The sequence below is a fragment of the Blennius ocellaris genome (assembly GCF_963422515.1).
Source record: "Blennius ocellaris genome assembly, chromosome: 8".
In the NCBI taxonomy this organism is placed as follows: Eukaryota; Metazoa; Chordata; class Actinopteri; order Blenniiformes; family Blenniidae; genus Blennius; species Blennius ocellaris.
In genome coordinates this window covers 14,109,377-14,128,698 of record NC_137657.1, presented here as the reverse complement: position 1 = coordinate 14,128,698, position 19,322 = coordinate 14,109,377, and the positions used below count along the sequence as shown (strand labels likewise).

General features: G+C 36.4%; 1 protein-coding gene across 1 annotated transcript; it reads right to left on the bottom strand.

Moving 5' to 3' along the window:
• Positions 1–7,597: 7,597 nt before the first annotated feature.
• On the bottom strand, positions 7,598–19,109 carry LOC308133191 (cell adhesion molecule CEACAM5-like; the record flags this gene model as incomplete). Its single annotated transcript, XM_080500492.1, has 10 exons — positions 7,598–7,905; positions 10,218–10,252; positions 10,429–10,466; positions 10,654–10,765; positions 11,243–11,503; positions 11,702–11,971; positions 13,563–13,829; positions 15,337–15,615; positions 16,469–16,747; positions 19,004–19,109. 10 exons carry the CDS (start codon positions 19,107–19,109, stop codon positions 7,690–7,692), a joined length of 1,863 nt encoding a protein of 620 aa, XP_080356618.1. The 3' UTR covers positions 7,598–7,689.
• Positions 19,110–19,322: the final 213 nt, after the last annotated feature.

Sequence of the window (19,322 nt, the reverse complement as noted above, 5' to 3'; positions counted from 1 at the left end):
AGGGGTGAAGTTCTGTTAATGATCCATCAACTGCATGACAAATTATGACAGATGGTATGTGAGGAATGACTGAGGGAAGGGTTGCAGATGGCTGTGTTGAGATTGTCTTTAGTTCAGTAGAACAAACTTGACAATACATTGATGCTCTTTCCCGCCACATAAGTGTCTCAACTATTCTTGTACTAAGAACAGCTTATGTCCTTGTTCTCTTCACTCCACCCCGACTCTTCAAAGTTTCGGTGAACACACCTGACATATGACACATATATAGCTCTTTGTGTGTACGTGCGTGCGTGTGTGTGTGTGTGTGGCCCAGAAGCAGCATTGATAGCTTAATTTAGAACATGAGCCATTTTACACATAAGGTGTGAGTGTGTATGTGTATTTTATAATGTTACATGTCCAGAAAACAAACAGCCCCACCTCTCACAGCATCACTCAGCAAACACCTGTGGCATTATTCCAGTGGGGCTGGTACAAAGTCCAACCTTCGATCACACCTATGTTATGAATGTAACTCACTCGGCTCGGATGCGGCTGGTTTATTTGTCAACTATGGGGGTCACAACATTAAAGGGCCAGTACTTCATTTTCTGGTTCATCTAATGTGATGTCATAAATGATCAATTGCCTATTTGAAGTGTGATCACTGACTTTTTATTCACCTGAATCTCAAAACAAGAGAACTTTATTACATTACATCACTGGATAGAAAGAAGTATGAGATTGAAGTTTAAATGAAAAGTTTAATTTTACACCCATTCTAGTGAAGTAAACCTGACATCAAGTGTTTATTTTATCTCTGCACCAGGATGACATCATCACTCGGTGAAGATTGGTCATGAGTTGGATGTGATGTTTTGAATATCCCACATGCAAACCTCTGTGGGACTTGTGCAGTGAGCAAGATGTCGTTGCAATACATCATTCTGCAGGACGGGCCTTTGTGATCAAAACAGCTGCGGTAAGCTGCTGCTCCGTGCCCTCATGTTGTGGTTTCATGTGAAACTCTGATCAGAGAAAACACAGTAAAAGGAAAGAGCAGAGTCATCCTGAGTGAGCCCATAACCTGGGTTTATCTGTGTTCATGTCAGATTCCACTTGTGTGTGTGTGGCAGACAATGAAGGGAAACACACACAGATACAAACATGTGAGACAAATAGAAACAAGAAAATAAAAGTGTATTTGTTTTTTTGGTTTCCAGATATTCTACTGTTCAAACAAGTCAGATTAAAAGGGCAGGAGCTGGTTCTTTTTTGTGCTCTTTTTTGCTCTTGTTTAGATATTTACATATGTTTACATATTTTAATTCTTTAATTTTATTATTTCTGCACCTTTTTACCTTGAGCCGTTGTAAGTTTGTGTTTCCCCTTGGGGAGGAATAAAGCTCTATTCTATTCTATTCTATTCTATTCTATTCTATTCTATTCTATTCTTGCAGGACATCTTCATAAAAAGGCCTTGAGCAACTTGTAATGCCTTCCATGAACCAGAGGGTGACGCCAGAGCAAATATATTGGTCTATTAGGAACGCATTTTTTTCTTCTTCTTTATTATACATTTGTACACGGCTTGCCACGTTTATATGACTGCTGGAGATTGGATCACACATGTTTGTTTGTTTTTCCTGATAGGTTCTGTCCAATGTTTTCTAGTATTTGGTTTGCTTATTTCATTTATGTTTACTTGTCTTTATTACTTTTATTGCTCAAGTATATCCTTCAGAACAATGCCAATCTATCCACTTATTATCCCTCTTTATCTTGTTTGATGCTGGCAGCAGGACACACCCTGGACATGCATGAGACACACAACCACACACTCACCACACACTCATATTCACCACACCTTCTTTTGCATATCTCTCTCTCTCTCTCTCCCCCCCTCTCTCTCGCTCTCTCTCTTTCCAGAATAGCAGAAACAACAACAACAACATTGTGAATGGAATAGAACAGGGTATCTCCATAACACCTACATATAGAAAGAGATTCCTCATCTTCAACCTTGTTTTTGTTTGTGTTTACTGTTTCGGGGTTTACGCCAGGAACTCTGATTTTCTCTCACAGTCCAAAAACATGCATGTGAGATAATTCAGTGACCCTAAATTGCCCCTAGATGTGAATGCAATTGTTTAATAGTTGTCTGTCTCTCTGTGTTTACCCTCTAGTAGATTGGATTCAATAAATTGAGCTGAATGATTCTAAGCTAAAAATATATGTAAGACAGGGCAAATGAAAATGATCCTTGTATCAGTAATATGTATATGAAGTAGAATTTGCTAAAAAAAAACAAAAAAAAACTTTACATACTTTAAAACTGTGCACAACGTTCATTCTAAGTATTATCTTCTTAAATCTTCCAGTTTCACGTAATCTATATGAAACCAAAAAGCTGAAACAAAAATAAAACCTGTGATGTAACAGCCATAAAGGAGGAAACAATGACAGGGGCTGGACAGTTTTATTGACTCAGACAAGGCCGCCACACACAGAAAACCTCAGTCTCCCAGAGTCTCTTATCTGCCTTACTTGTTCAGTTTCAGAGAGGTAAGAGAGAGATCATTGGATCATTAATCACCTCTGTGTGGTGTTAGTGAGTCAGTGTCAACAGGTTAATAAAGCATAAAAATCAAAAACATTGATGTTGAATTGGAATACACTGTATATTTCAGTGTGGCTGAATTGGGATGCCAAATACCAATATGGGAAAAGTATAAAGGAACAACTGATGCAATGAAAAGGATGAGTGTGAGAGAGAGAACGTGAGGTTTTATCGCATCTCATTCTCTTAATTGCTTGCTTTTATGTGTTTATTTTATTTCTTTGTAAACCACAAGGAATTGTTTTGTGTCTGAATGGTGCTCTATAAATCAAATGTTCCTTGCCTTGCCAAGACAAAATATGGGTGAATTAATCAAAGTCCAAATCAATTATAAAGCAACCGTAACCAAAGAGTTAAGCTGCAGATGATAAACAGGCCTGTGCTCTGATCAAAGATGAAGGAGACATCAAAGAGCAGCAGGACACCTGAGGGGAGAGCCTGTTTTGATATATCAACTTACATAAAACTATATCACATTTTAATGGCAAAAAAAAAAAAGAACATTCGAAAAAGGAAATTATGAATTATGTTTATAATGGATATGGTCAGAGGCACACAAGTCGATGGAATATCAAACATTGTAAAGTTTATTCAGCATACGTGTGCGAAAGCAAGTTGTCTTCCTGGGTCAATTTAACCCCCCTCCAAAAAAAAATCAACAAATGTTTTATTAAAAAAAACACACACACACACACACACACACACACACACACACACACACACACACACACACACACACACACACACACGATTTCGCAAATATTGTTACAATTAATGAGGACTTGCTGAGACCATATCATGGGACCATTTTGAAACACATAAAATAAAACCACTGTTCTAAATTCTAAAATTGACTTGAGGACAACTGCAGGGTTAAAACACGTAAAAATACGAAGAGGAGAAAGTACAAATATTGTCATATTTCATGTTTTGTTCTTTTTGAGGCTCCTTCACTTCCCCTTCTTGTGACTGATTGTTGCCCTGATGTGCTGCACCTGTGTCTGAGTGTGTGATTGTCTTCACCTGGTTGATCTAGTATGTATATACCGGGCGTCTTCTGTGTGTTCTGGTTGTTGGCTCATCTGTGCTTCTGTGAGAGTATTTCTCTAGTGTATCAGTCTGTGTTCCTGTTTTCTGCTTTCCGCTGCCTCAATAATGATCTCCTGTGATCTTGAGGACTTTGTTTTGGGCGTTTAGAGTTTTGTGTTTTTTTTGGTTTGGAATAAAAATTAGCTTCTGTTTCACCTTGCAGGTGAAACTTCTTTGAGCTAAAAGCAACAAATATTTTCGTTTGAGTGAATCGAGGAGAAGTAATTTTACACTTTTAATTTCCGAGAAGGAATCATGATCAAACAAAAACAGTGTAAGGTAAAGCTGTGAGTTATTTGAAACCATATTTGAAGACTCTTAAATGAAGAAGCATTAAATAGCAGGAGTTGAGCTCTTCCCCCCGCCATGTGAAAACCTGACATTTTAACAGTCAGTTTACTTTCAAATACAATACAATTACATTGAACTCATTTAAAAAAACAAAAAAGAAACAGCCAAGAAGACAGTTTTAAATAGTTGTGAATAATTTTGTCTTTTTTTTATTACAGTGTTGTAATGGTTAGCACTTGTATGTCAATCTGACAATGTTCCCAACTTAAGTGTTTACTTTTTCTGATACAAACTCATGTATCGCCGTATGTGTTTCATATCACAATAGGTTGAAAGAGACGTTTTCTTCCCCATATGAGCCACCAGCAGTAAAACACAGTAAAGATTTAAGGATTCTACTGTGTTTTGCTTCATCTCTTTTTATACTGCACTTGAGAAGCAGGCCCACATTCGCTGTTTTACAGAATATGAGAATTGACCTGATGAAGCAATCGGTGTTACACACAGTTACAGCAATGGAAATTACCACAAGCTGTTTTACTGATTTTTGCAACTGGATTTGTCAAGACCTCTAAAGAGAATTGTGTTGAAACTGCAGCCTTTTTCTGAATTGTTTTGTCACAGAGTTGCACAAACAAACGAACACCAGATGTCAGTGTCTCACAGGAGTTTGCAGTGAGTTGCAGGTCCCGCCCACTAAATGAGAAAGGTCATGAACTAATGCTATATAAAGTTACAAGTGACACGTTATTTTCACACTAACAAAATGTCAGTGTGTTTTCAGAGGTTCCTGACAAAGAAAAGACTTTACTTCCATGTGTGTTCATTCGTCCTAAATTTACCTGAATTCTTTGTCATTCTTTTCGAATGAGACTTCGAACCTGATGACGGACTAAAAGTGTTGTCATGACAGCATTTATTTCTCCTATGATAAGTTTTTTTATTACATTAAATAGTCACTATAAACATTGATGGATCACATTTCCCAGCAGTCACATTATAAAACAGGTCAATAAATAACATCTGTGTCCAAAGAGGTGAAACTTCAGATACTTACATGGTCACACAATGACGTAAACATGTAAAGGCACAGATTTTAAATGAAAATAAATGTGGACCACACCACCCTGTGAGCCCACAAAAGAAGAAATATCTAGAATCTAGAAATGTATCTAATGAGAGTTTCATTTTACGGCTTTGTTGTTGCTTTGATAATATCAGGTTGCCCCAGCAACGTCATGAACCTTGAATTTATTGCTACAATTCAACTTTGATTTCTGCCGCGGTGACGAACTTAGTTTAATATGTTTTCTTACAACTACTTTCAACCCAATCACTATGACATTTGAAAGGGTTTGGTTAAATTGTTGAGTGTAAAACAAAAATACTTCAATGGTAATCACATTGCAATAAATTCACATTTACAGTCAGAATACAATTTAGTGATTTGGGGTTGTTTTTTTTTTTAAAGACACAATAAACAAATTATTATTACAAAAACTTCCCTTTCTGAACTTCCCCTTGAACTCTTTCCCTGCCTTCATTGTGTTACTTAAAGCATTTCAACACATCATTTTTCTTTCTTTGTAACACACATACAACAGACAGTTTTTATTGAACAAAAAGATACCAAAGCAGAAAATTCTTCTCGAGCATCAGTCACTCGAAAAATATTTTATTGATTTGTGCAAGCAATTCATTTTTTTTCTTTTTTTTTACAACATGTACATCTTTATCCTGATATTCTCTCTGATGGAACATTTGAGTAAAAAGGCCCCACTGCGCAAACATTCAACACACAGTCACTTTTGTATGTGACAGAAAAAAGAAAAAGCAAAGTAAAGTTTCCTGGTTGAATGTAAAACAGGAGCTGACAACCGGCTGCTGAAAAGCTAATGATAAAACACAACGTGCGGGAAAGCGAACATTCTATAATGTTTAGTTCTTTCTGTGAGGGTGATCATTGTAAAGAAAGTTTGAGCTTCAGTAATGAGTAACTAATGTGCGGAGGGCCGATCTGGAACAACGGCTCACATTTCAGCCCTTTCATTCTCTTTGTCTGTTGTGGACTTGAGTCATCATCACATAATAGAGACGGTAAAACAAACACAACTGGAGTGTGATGTCTGAAATGGATAAATGCTTGAAACACAGCTTTCTTAGGGTTGATAAAAGATTAACAAAAAGACTGCAGTGCTGCACGCCAACTTTTCTCCAAAGCCTCTAATGTCCAGGTCTTCATATATCCTCACAATGTTGACGCAACCTCGAAGCTTCACATTTTGATTTGAGTATTTAAATATTATTAATGGTCAGACACAGTTTCACCAGCAACTATCATTCACATTTAGCTTCATTTTAACAGTGCAACAAATAAAATGTAATGTTTTTCTAATTGTTTATAAATCAACGGTTTTAGGGCAGGCAAAGAGTATTTGACTCCAGCTATTAAATCAAATTTATCATTCAAGTCGTCGTTTTCATGTTGGTCTTGGATATCCTTGTAAAATGAATAAACCAAATCTCCAGTGCAAGAACATGAGATATCAACATGGAGTACAGTGCCAGTGTATGACGGCGTAAAATAAAAAACAGCTACAAGACCTCTACATGTAGGTGGTGATCGAGATCACAATAAGGAATATTCTTGAAAATATCTAACTCTTTAAGACAAAGTATTTCTTGGTGAAAATTACTGCAGTGCAGATTCTCTCTTCAGGTCGATCTCACAGCTCATTAGTTCTCTTTTCATTTCAGAAAAATACAAAAGGATAGACATTGGAATTCCTTTTTTACATGAGCAAAAACTTTTTACAAGCAAAACCGTAGCATTTAGGCCTTGGTGGACAGATGTTTGTATAAAAGTTAATAAATTACAAAAATCGATGAGCAAGTTGGTCCTACTCACATTTAAATATAGAACAAATGAAAAGAAAACCGGAATCGAATTGATTGCATTGTTGCCATACTTTGTGAACGGACAAGTGGATCAAACATTGATTGAAGAGTTACTTCACTTATTGTCACATCATTTTATATTCACTGCAAACTTGTAAACTGAATCAGGGTCAAGTTTCTTCCTGTCTGCAGGATGAACCCAAGACCTAAAAAGGTTTATTGCACTCGTAGATCAGATAATCTGCAGATTCTTTCACCGCTTTTCATATTCAACTGTGAACTCTTTCATCTTCGAAAAAACAAAACAACATCTTATCTATTTACAACCATTACTGCGTGGTAAGATTTCATATCGGCATTATCGAAATTTCAACCCACATGAATATTTCCATCAAGTGGAAATTTAGAAGCAACCTGCTCTGATAATGAGATACAGTATGTTATTGAACAATGTTCATACATTATCGGATTGACTGATGTATTGTTTTTTTTTTATTTAAATATAATGGAAACTCAATCTCAACAATTTTACATAAACTATAATCCGCCAACAACTTAATGATACAAAGAAAGCAGTGCTGCTCGTACTTCTGCACTTTGTGTCCCCTGACATGAACGTTGGTAATAACGGTCACACCTGGTTGTTGATTAACCGACACTGAAGTGTGTTTCACAAAGGACAACTCAAGTATGAATTGCTCAACCATAACGGGCAAGAACACCAAGAAGGAAGTGCTGGTTCCTCTCAAACAGCTGGCGTGACGTGTGACCTGACATCGTCACCTCTGCTCCTCTCTGTTTGTGGGAACCTAAGAGTAGGTTTGTCTGTCGCCACCGCCAGGCTGCAGGGCGGGCTTCTTCGCTCGCTCTATATGAGCGTCATAGCTGGGGGGCGATGACGCCGTGGGGCGGTTGCTGTTGTTCACTCGGACTTCAGCGTAGTCCGTTGAGGTATTCTGCATCCCGAGCGCCACTGATTCTCCATTGTTTTTACGGAAAACCCTGATGTCCGCATAGTTCACCTCCTACAATTAGAAAGGTTAGATTTAATTCAATGAAAGGGGAAAATGCATATTAAATAACACATGCATGTAAATATGCATGATTAGAGTCACAGCAGACTACATTACAACAATAACAAAAGCAGCAGGAGTATAAAAACAAACAAACACTGAAGGACAGTTAGTGTTGGATTCAGACCAGGTAAGGTAAAACAACAACCAGGATTTAAAGTGCTAAAAATACTTCAGGTGATTTCTAAAAGTGCCTGAATAAAATTCCACACTGACCACATGTTGGCGTTATTGCATGTCATCTTGTTTCACAGTATTATACTGAGGGAATTGTACAATGCCTTTTTGCTTTCTTTGATACTAACAGGCCTGTACAGTATTTACCAACAATATCACAACCAGGTCAGCAGACGTATTACACCCATGTATGCAGGATGGTGCATACCTAAACAATATACGCCTGTATGCATAAAACCAAACACACACAGACATTATATAGGTGCTGAACAACAATGAGGACTTTTAACTGCAATTTATCACCTTGTTTTGTGCAAAATTACTTATTGAAATGAAAAGTAGTGTATTGCACATTTATATTCTAAATATCCAGTCCAACACATTTATACTGCTCACTGTGAAAATGCTAAAAATAAAGTGTGTCATGTGAGGTTCAGGCAAATGCACTTCTGCTTTATCACTGCATCTGTTTCATGGCTGTTTCCTGGTTCAAAGTCTGAGCACAAGTTGTTGACAAGCTGTCAATGAGTGCCACCGACGGAGAGCGAGCCTCAGTGAATCAGACCACACTTTCCTGACTGCCTACAAGTATTCTTATTATTAGCCGCTATGGCAAAGAAATGTATTTCACAATACTTAATCAGAAATGCGACAAAGAGAAAAAAAAAGTTTAGCATTCTAACTATAATAACATTTTGTTTTAAATTACTGCCTAGTGTCTTACAAAAATGATTGTATTTGTCTAATATATGCGCTCTATTGCGTGTTTAAAGTGATCATACTCGTATTGATATTCACACCATTAATGATATGTAACAGACAGGGAAAATGACTCTGAACAAATAACTGACAAGATTGACCATAAAGACATTTTCAAGTCTTGGAAGGCATTTTAAGACTCCTAATTATTTTAATAATAGGATTTGGTTAGCTGTAATTTATTGCTATCTCCATTACTGAAGTGGATCTGTATAAAATGTTCTTATTATAAGATGCAGGTTGTGTATTTTTGTTTTACATTTGTGATTGAAAACTTCCTTTTGTTAAATAATAAATTTAAATTTGGAATAAATATTTTCATAATAACAAACTCTGTAGACACTGTATGGAAGTTGTATCAACCAAGTAGTGTTGTACCACACGTACAGAATAATAACTTGTTTGAGGTGAGGAAAAGTTATTTTAAATTGGACAGTTCAGTTCAGTGCTTCGTTTGAGAAGCAGTATTTTGAAGGAAGAAATTGAGACACTCAGATACTTTAGACAAGCCATGCTGTTAAAATCATTTTTTTAAATATATTTGTTGTTTACTTATTTTGATGTTTTATTTTTGATCCTTTAGCTAAAATGGAATTTGCAGTCTAGTTTAAAAATCAATTTTCACCAAAAAAACGCATGAAACATTCAGAAACATCGAAAATTCTGAAAAGTTAATTGATGAACTGTTTGTGAAGACACATGTAAGAATATATACATATTTAATCGGTTTGAGACATTAGCAGCAGAGGAAGAACTGAAAGGTTGAGTCGGAGACGTAAACAGTCCTTACTTATGTTGACAATTGTTGACATGAGACTTGTTGCTTCCATCAAATTAAATGAGCACATCTCCTTATTTGGTTGAGAAAAAAGTGGCATTTGCAACATCTGGTATGTTATTATGCTCCAGTAAGAGGAATTAGACACTATCATCAGAATTTCAAATCGTTGTATCCTGTTTTATTTGGCCTTTTATCCATTTAGTAGTAAACTCATTGTAATTTCAACATTCGAGTGTTGATAAATACTATTTCAAAACCTAATTTCTTACAGAGTCTGTCTTCCTTAAATCTATTTGGTAATGTAAAATTGGCTAAAAGGGAAGACAGTTTATTTCACAACTGATAGTTGTAAATCTAAAGAGGTTAAAATTCTCACTGGAAGTCTTCAAAAAATTCACACAATCCCATCATCTCATCCTAATCGCCACACGGTACTAATGTGCTGCTGCATAAAGCGTTAGGCGTCGTCCAAACGTTCTTGAATTTGTGATTGTACAAAAATAATTGTCAAGTTTTCTGAATTCATAGAGGCACGGGTGGAATTTACCTCACTTGCGTATCCTGGATTTTCCTGAGCTCCACCTGCTTACAAAAAGACAAACAAATCATCAAATAATTTAAAAATGCTTGTAATTAACAGTAAGATCAAATGAATGAAAATGACACACACACACACACACACACACACACACACACACACACACACACACACACACACACACACACACACACACACACACACACACACACACACACACCTCTTGTGAGAGAAGAGAGAGATTTCTTCGTCTTCTTCCTGTTTCAAGAGAAGTTAAAGTTTTTAGAATGCTAACAGATAACAGATAAGCGTTCTCTACTTTTTTGCCACACGAACATGGACAGGTAAACCATTTTTAGACACTTTTATAATTACGTTTTCCACAGAAAGTTTTGACAAAGTTTGAATTTCTTTTCATTTGAAAGGCGTGTGCTTGGTCACTTACTTTCTCTGAAAGCAGTAGAACCCTACGCCCACGACTACAGCAATGACTACAAGACATGCGATAACGATCCCAGCAATGCTGCCGCCAGACAAGCCGCTTGCTCCATGTGGTCCTGTTAGTAGAGAAAACCGACTAAGAAAACATCAATAATTTTCACACCACATATTAGCCAAGCATTCCTCCTACTGAAGGCCAGATTGGTAGAGAAACCCTTGGTTTGGAAAAGTGATGGATGCACTGTGTTGTTTCAGTAAACATATTTCCACGGATCATTAATTGCTGAAAGATAATTTATTCAAACATTATATCTTATCATTAATATCTCACTAGCAATTCAACTTTGATTGATTTGACAATTGATTCATTTTACTAGTTAAACTTAAAAAGTCATTTCATGACCAACTACTGTCAGTCAAAAAGTAAGAACTTACTCTTGAAAATACATGTTGCCTGATTTTAGTTGTCACTAAGTTAACACTTATTAACAGTTAGTTGTATCGAGAAGTTATTTAAAAGGACTCATTCATGAACTAAGAGACTGCCACTCTTTGAAGGTCACTGTAATAAAATCCACAATATTGACAATTACCTGAGGTTCCTGTCACAGACAGTTTGTGCTCAGCAGATGCCGACTTCCCAGTTATATTATTTGTCGCTTTGCAGGTGTACGTGCCACTGTCAGAAGAGCTAGCATTGTTTTTAATGAACCCAGAAGACTGAGAAATCTGAGTCTCATTCAATAACCAGGTGAGTTCTGCCAATGGCACTGAGTCAGCAGTGCAGGTCAGATGTATGGGGCTTCCAATTTTTATCTGGTTTTTACCACTGATTTTAACATTTTCTGGTCCATCTGAAAAACAGATTAAAAAAAAACTTCATCCTGACTGGATAGAAATGGAGGATAATGTGAGCGTGAAGTAATTAAAAAAAATTATTATCTGATTTATTCTGTCATAGACTAGAAAAGGATTAAAAATATAACTCATACATTGTGATTTGGCTTTTTAGCATTGAACAATTAATTTTAATTGAACATCACACTACTTACAGTTTACGATCAAGGAGTAGGTAACGTTCACATTGCTGATGGGATTTCTAACATTACAGACATATTCTCCTCCGTCCTCTTTGGTCACAGTGGTGAAAGAAAGCACTCTGTTATTGTCATAAAGCTTCATGTTGTCATTCAGGGTCAGATCTGAACCATCCTTCATCCACTTCCTGCTCCACACTAAGCCAGAAGCCTCACAGGTTAAGTTGACACTTTTCCCTTCAACTGGATGATTTGTTGGCTTGACAGAAGCACCTGATATTTCCTCTGTTGGTCAAAAGACAAAAGGACTTTGTCAGAAGAATTTGACCTCAAAGAACTTGAAGATAATACATATAGATATAATTAAAGGAAGAATATGTAATAAATAATATGACAACAAATTATAAATAAAGTCGGAAAAGTATTCTGTGGACACCAGGCAGAGACACAGCTATTGTGTAATTGAATAAAATTATGAATATGTAACTTCCTATTCCGAACACACATCCTGTATATTTTGTACTGAGTGACATTACCTTTGAGCTTGGATTGAAACGTTTTGTCTAAAAGTCTGTCTGATTATTTAGCACCACAATGTCCATCATCTTTGCCAAACAAAAGAGTTTTTATGTGCACATTTTTCAGTGAAAGTATTCACCTGCAGTGGCTTGTGTTTTGAAAAGAATTGACAGTGAACCAAACAAATCCAGATAAGAGATTGAACAGAATAAAGACAGCAAATAATTCAGCACAAGCTAAGCATTTATGACATCACACCTTAAATGAAAAGGGCTTTCAACAACCTCTCAGACCAATGAAAATGCCAGTGATGATGAGTGATTTACTGATATTTTCGGAGCACAGCTCCATTTGCTTATTTAAACAATCTAATGTTAAACATATCAAACACATTAAAATGTATCTTAGAGCTGCACATTAGTCGTGGTCATTGGCACTCTGGTCTCATTACAAGAACAAGTTCCAGTTAAGAATGAGCTCATTATGTTCCCTTACAGTGGATCATTCACACTCACACACAAGCGGCAGCTGTTGCCATACAAGGAGTTCAGATAATATTGGGAGTAAATTGGAGTTCAATGTCATTCCCATTGACAAGGAATGATGGGAATCACACTACCAAGTGTTAGATAGAAAAGAAAACAACCCAACTTGCTTATGCAGGAGCTGATTTCAGAGTAGTTTGCGTCACAAACTCAAAGCTGAACAGAGCAGTAAATGAGTGATACCTGGTGAGCTACCATATCACCTCCGCCAAGGAGGCTATAAAATCATCCACGGTTATTTGCCTGTTTGTATGTCTGTTTGTATGTCTGTTTGTTTACACGATATCTCAAATGAATAAATGGTTTGGTGGTGACCCAGATCAAAAAATGATTGTGAGGGTAATTTTCATTTCGCTATATATTGTTACACGCTTAGTCTGTCATTGACAAGTGCATTGTGGCAAATTGAGTTGTAGCATGTTTTGGTTTTGGAAAGTGTAGTTTGTTGTTGTCCTGTTGCGCTCCAGTGCTGCTGTATCGTGGTGCATCAGTTGATTGGCCTCAATCGTTCAGAATTCCATGTTGTTTATTAATTCTATTGTAGCAGCTCACATGTTTGTCTCCAAGCAAAAGTTGCACATTTAAACATAATCTTTTGTCAGTGCCAGAACAACTACACAATGTTTCCTTATTAAATAAAGCTTTCATATTTCTCACCATATTCCATATATAAAATGAGCAATGAGACTAACCCAGGTGTAAATATAAACTTATGTCAGTGTCACAATAACTAAATATTGCTATTTCCTCATTAAATGAAGCTTTCATATTCCTCACCATATTCTTTCTATGAAATCTTTGATTAGACTCACCAACAACATTGATGCCTGAAGGGGCAGATGTTTGATATCTCAGAGTTACGGGGTTGAAGGCCTGGCAGCTGTAGCTTCCACTGTGATTTCCATTCACATCCATCAGTTTGAGCTCTGATCCAGTGCCCAGCTCCTGAGATCCATGTAGAAACCAGGTAAAGTGGGCAGAAGGTCTGGACTCAGCTGAACAGACCATTGTGATGTCTGATCCTGCTGCATGGTCTGTTTTTGCTGGTGATATTGTCAACTTGACATTTTCTGGGCCGTCTGGGTGGAGAAGCAAACACGAAGATTCAAAATTTGTTAGTTACTCGAAAAACGTGGTATACAAAATGACAGCGTTTTAGATCAGGCGGGGCCAGGATGTGAATGATCCAGCCTCCTCGTAGATATAGGAAGATGCATTGTTGGTTCTAAACACAACTGATGACCAGGATCATTTCTTCACTCTTCTGAATGATACCAGCACCGATGAAGCCTTCAAATGGGATCCATCTAGTAGCTATAGAAAGAAAAAGCTTCAAGAGTGGCAAAAAAAAAAGAAAAGATCTACAAAAAGATGGAATCACTGACTGCCACTGTCTGTTCTATGCCAAAATGAGCTACTCAAAATGCACAAAGATGGTGCTCCACAGACCGCTTGTCAGCAGTATCAACTCTGTCATATACGACATCGCTAAACAAGTAACCGACATCCTCACTCTCAAGAGCTCCCATCACTGAATGGATTTAGTAAACAAGGCCCAGGGATTAAAACTGGATACAGATTAAACCATGGTGTCCTTCAATATAACCAATTTCTTTATATGTATTTCCACAACCTGCAGTACTTGCAAGTGCGTGGTGTCTACCTGCAAAAACATGGCCAGATAGATAGATGGATGGATGGATGGATGGATGGATGGATGGATGGATGGATGGATGGATGGATGGATGGATGGATGGATGGATGGATAGATAGATAGATAGATAGATAGATAGATAGATAGATAGATAGATAGATAGATAGATAGATAGATAGATAGATAGATAGATAGATAGATAGATAGATAGATAGATAGATAGATAGATAGATAGATAGATAGATAATTTCAGTTGCATTTGTACAAAGCAGCAAACAAGAATATCATTCCAAAAAAATAAAGTGTCCAGCAAATGAAAAAGGAATTGGCTGAAGCCTGTGGCATTATTTTGCTGATCCTGGACCATCAAAGAATTAGAAAGTAAAATCAATAATCAAATGCAAAACTAAATGACAGTTTAACTTAGAAATCACGTTTCAAGTAATAAGTAAATATCAAATTTACTAAACCTAACAGAAACAGACACTCTGTTTCTATGATAAAGATTATATAATGTTGAGTGACAAGTCAGTGCAGATATTATGAGATAAAGAACAGCCAGTGCTACAAACTCACAGTAGACAGTAACAGTTGCAGTACAGTAACAACAAGTTGAATGATGAAACTGTAAAATAACTACAAAGGAGGTACGTATTTCCTTTTAAAGATGGCAACATAACATTAAAAAGTTGAAATGACGTACAAATCTGTTTAAACAATAGTCATTGCAGTCCCTAAAAAGGGTTATATACAACACTGGCTGAAATAAATTAACTTTTGATCCAATTGATTTATTTGTGCTACAGAATGAAGCTACTTCACATAAAGCTATACAACATATATAATGTAACAGGGTATGACTGAACTAGATTTGCTTGACACTTAAGTCAGTGCAGTTATGAGATAAAGTATTGATTATTTTACAAACTCACAGTAGACAGTAACAGTTGCAGGATCGCTGGTGGCACTACTGACAGGATTGGAGACTTTACACGTGTAATTCCCCTGATCACCACGGGTCACGTTGACAATTGTGAGCACTTTGCCTCCATCAGTGATCTGAACTCTGTCGCTGGCTGTGACCTCAGAGTCGTCTTTAATCCAGAGGAAAGACAGCGAGGATCCAGAGGAGGAGCAGGACAGCTTGAGAGAACCGTTGAACTCAACAAGGTTCACAGTTTTAGGATCTATTGTGACATTAGTGACTGGAGCTGTTGGAGGAAAAACAAAGTGGTTAAATGGATGATATCATGCAACAAAAAAAGGATAAATTATGAATGACAAACTTTGCAAGAAATTCAAAAGTGGTATTTATTTTCTATAAATGGTGGCAGAGTAAGACTTGATTTGTAGAAGCTGAGGGCCAAAACATATTATTTAGGTCAATATGACATAATTGAAATAAAATACATCTTGGCCCCTGGTTCAATATGTCAAGTCCAGCAAAACAAACTGCCGAGTCATATTTGATTCAAACATTAACCTTGACATTCACTGTAAGAGGGTGGCTGAATCAAAAAAATGTTTTTATTTGAGCATCTAGTTAAAATACATCTAGTTCTTCATCAGGAGCACTTTATAACAATGACCCATGTGTCTGTCACCACTTGGCTGGATTACTTCATTGCATTTTATGTTGAGGTCAGTGGAATCCCTGTCACTCGTCTTTAACTGTTCCATAATGCTGCTGCACCACATACGATGCAAACAGCAATGTCTGAGCTGCTTATTTTATACATTATTTGTAATTGTTATGATAAACTTGAATCTTTTAATTGTATTTGTCATTTTAGGATTTTTATTGTGTAACATATTTCTTTGTAAATCACTTTGTGCACCTGTGATGATTTAAGTTCTTGATAAATAAAGACAGATTCAATTGGATGTATAGGTCATAAAAGTGATATTATACTTTTACACCATTATTTTTAAGGAAAAACCCTGGAGAGAACAACCAGATTTGAACATTGAAGATAAAAAAAAATTGTAAAATTTTTATCCATCTTATCTATTAGAATCATTCTACATGCTTCCCATTTGAGAATCTCGTGTAAATAAACTTACAGTAGACAGTAACAGTTGCAGGATCGCTGGTGGCACTACTGACAGGATTGGAGACTTTACACATGTAATTCCCCTGATCACCACGGGTCACGTTGACAATAGTGAGCACTTTGCCTCCTTCAGTGATCTGAACTCTGTCGCTGGCTGTGACCTCAGAGTCGTCTTTAATCCAGAGGAAAGACAGCGAGGATCCAGAGGAGGAGCAGGACAGCTTGAGAGAACCGTTGAACTCAACAAGGTTCACAGTTTTAGGATCTATTGTTACATTAGAGACTGGAACTGTTGGGAGGAAAAACAAAATGGTTTGATGATAAAACTGTGCAATATAGAGGATATATTTATCAAAATCTAATTACAATCCTTAAAACAGTTGCTGTACAGTGACTGGAGGAATTCACTTCAATCCAATTTATTGTCTTCATGTAAAGCATCTCTTCAAAGTTTCTACTTGAATCATTAATCAACACTGAATGATGGTCAAACTTTAGAGACAACGTTTCTTCACAATAATATCACTGCTAAATAAGAATATGGTAAAATTATACAAGGTTTGATGTAAAGTTCAGACATTTGGCATTTTTCGAGACTTGATCTATACAAACTTGATTTATTGTTGAATTTTAATTGCAGCTCTCATATTTGTCAAGATGCACTGAATCCATTTTAGGGAACAAAGGATTTTATCTGAGACCTTTTGAATTCACATTGATTAAATAATAACACTATTTTGTACCATTTGTTTGTAAAGAACTTTACTGAAAAGTGTAATGTTGACCAATTTCATATATAGACTGCTTTACAGCTCAGGGTCACTGCATTCCTCTCAGAGGTTATGAAAACTTGCAGTGAATTTGTTTTTTTTATTTGAAACAAATAACCACGCCGGCATTATGTCATATGCCACTACTTTTACTGGTACTATGATTAAATATTATATTTATTCTGAATGTTTTTACCACCTCTCTTGTAGCACTAACTGCATTAAGACATATTTAAAGCCTTAAGCTTCGTTATTATTTACACAGACAGTACATCGTAAACAAGCATCGAATAAAATACAATCCAATAACTAAATATCAGTATATACGTGTTAAAGCTTCACAGAAAATAAATATGTGCATTGAGAAAGATTTGACAGTAAAAAAACAACAACTACTATGTTTTATGTCCTCTACAATTGTTGTGAATTCATGATTGTTGATTTAGGAAGAAACTAGCATGTTAGCAAATATGCTTGTTTTCCTCAAAGAGTTATAAATAGTGGTCTATGACAGTGTCCAATTCTGCAATTAAATATCTCACAGTTTATCTCAATGTCAACATAAAGACTTGAAGCACATCAAATGAATGAAGAATGTGACAGACGTGCACTTATTAACTGACTTTTTTACTTTTTTGTAAGTTTACCAAATTAACCCATATTACTTTTTACTACCATGTTCAATAGAGAAATTAATTTTATCCAGGATGCATCTGAAGAAGGTAGTGGTGATTTTTGTAATCTTACATTTTGAAAGTTTCTTATGAATATCAGAAAAACAGCTTACTCCTATAACATTATTTGTATGATAATTGTGCAGGTTTTCACCAACCATAAGTAAGAGTGGCTGGTAGAACAGTTTATCAACACTGACTCTGTTTTGTTATGAATCATTAAAACTATCTTGTGGAACACTTTGGCCTCACAGAGACTCTGGTTGGAGGCCTTACTGTGTGGAGTTTGCATGTTTTTCTTGTGTGTGCTTCGATTTTCTACAGTTTCCTCCCAGAATCTCAAAAAAAAAAATTGTTTGGGGCTACTGCTACCACCTTGATTTGGATAAAGTGGTATGGAATGTGGAAGGGTGGTTGTAATCAAGTTATGAGTTTCTCCTTCTCTACCACTAAGACACTAAATCTCTGGATTCACAATTCATCAATATAAAGTTGCATTGTGTGGTTTGAATTTTTTGTTTCGTTTGATAGTTTGGTTTAAAATAATCCACAAAGAAATGTTTTCTCCATGCAAATAAATCCTGGACTTCTTTTTCCTGTCCTCTCTTCTTCCTCTTCATCCAGTTCAGAATCATTGGGGCCAACATCAGCTGATAATCAGGGTTCAATCACACTCATATTCACACTGATAGGGAATTTCAAAGTCACCAATTAACCTTAAACATGTAATGGGACGGAACTGGGATACCCAGAGAAAATCCTCACACACAAAGGTAGAACATGTTGACAATAAGCAGAAGTCTTAAACTTTACACCATCATGCAGCCATGAAATCGTTTGTGAACTTTGAATTATCACTGTAAGTTGTCATTATTAGTGAGTCGAAACCTTAAAAGAGTTACTATATTATTCAAATTTCCCATTAAAATAGTAGCTTTAAGAATATATGTAAATTAATATATTATATATTACAGTGCAACACACTTGACATCTTTCAGTTGTGTTAACAAGACAATTTCTTTTTTATTTTTAAATGAATATTAAAAAATATGACAGAAAAACGTTTGCACCTTCATTCAGCTGTAATTAAAAGCTGCTCACCGTGTACTGTCAGTGTGGTGGTTCCAGTCTCAGTAGGACCAGATGCAGGGATAATAGTGACTCCGTATTCCCCGCTATCAGCAGCAGTCAGACTCCTGAGCTCCATAGAAGCATTAGAATGAAAGATACTGACCCTGCCTCTATACTCTTCTGTAATCGTCTCTGTCGAAGGAGTTGAGAGTCCTATAGTAGTTAAACCAAAGTTCCAGGTCACGACTGTAAACGGAGTTTCTGGTGGAGTTTTTGTTGTATTGAACAACACTGAGCCTCCAATGGCTGCATCCAGACCATCTGGTAAAACACCAGCTCCTTCAGTTAC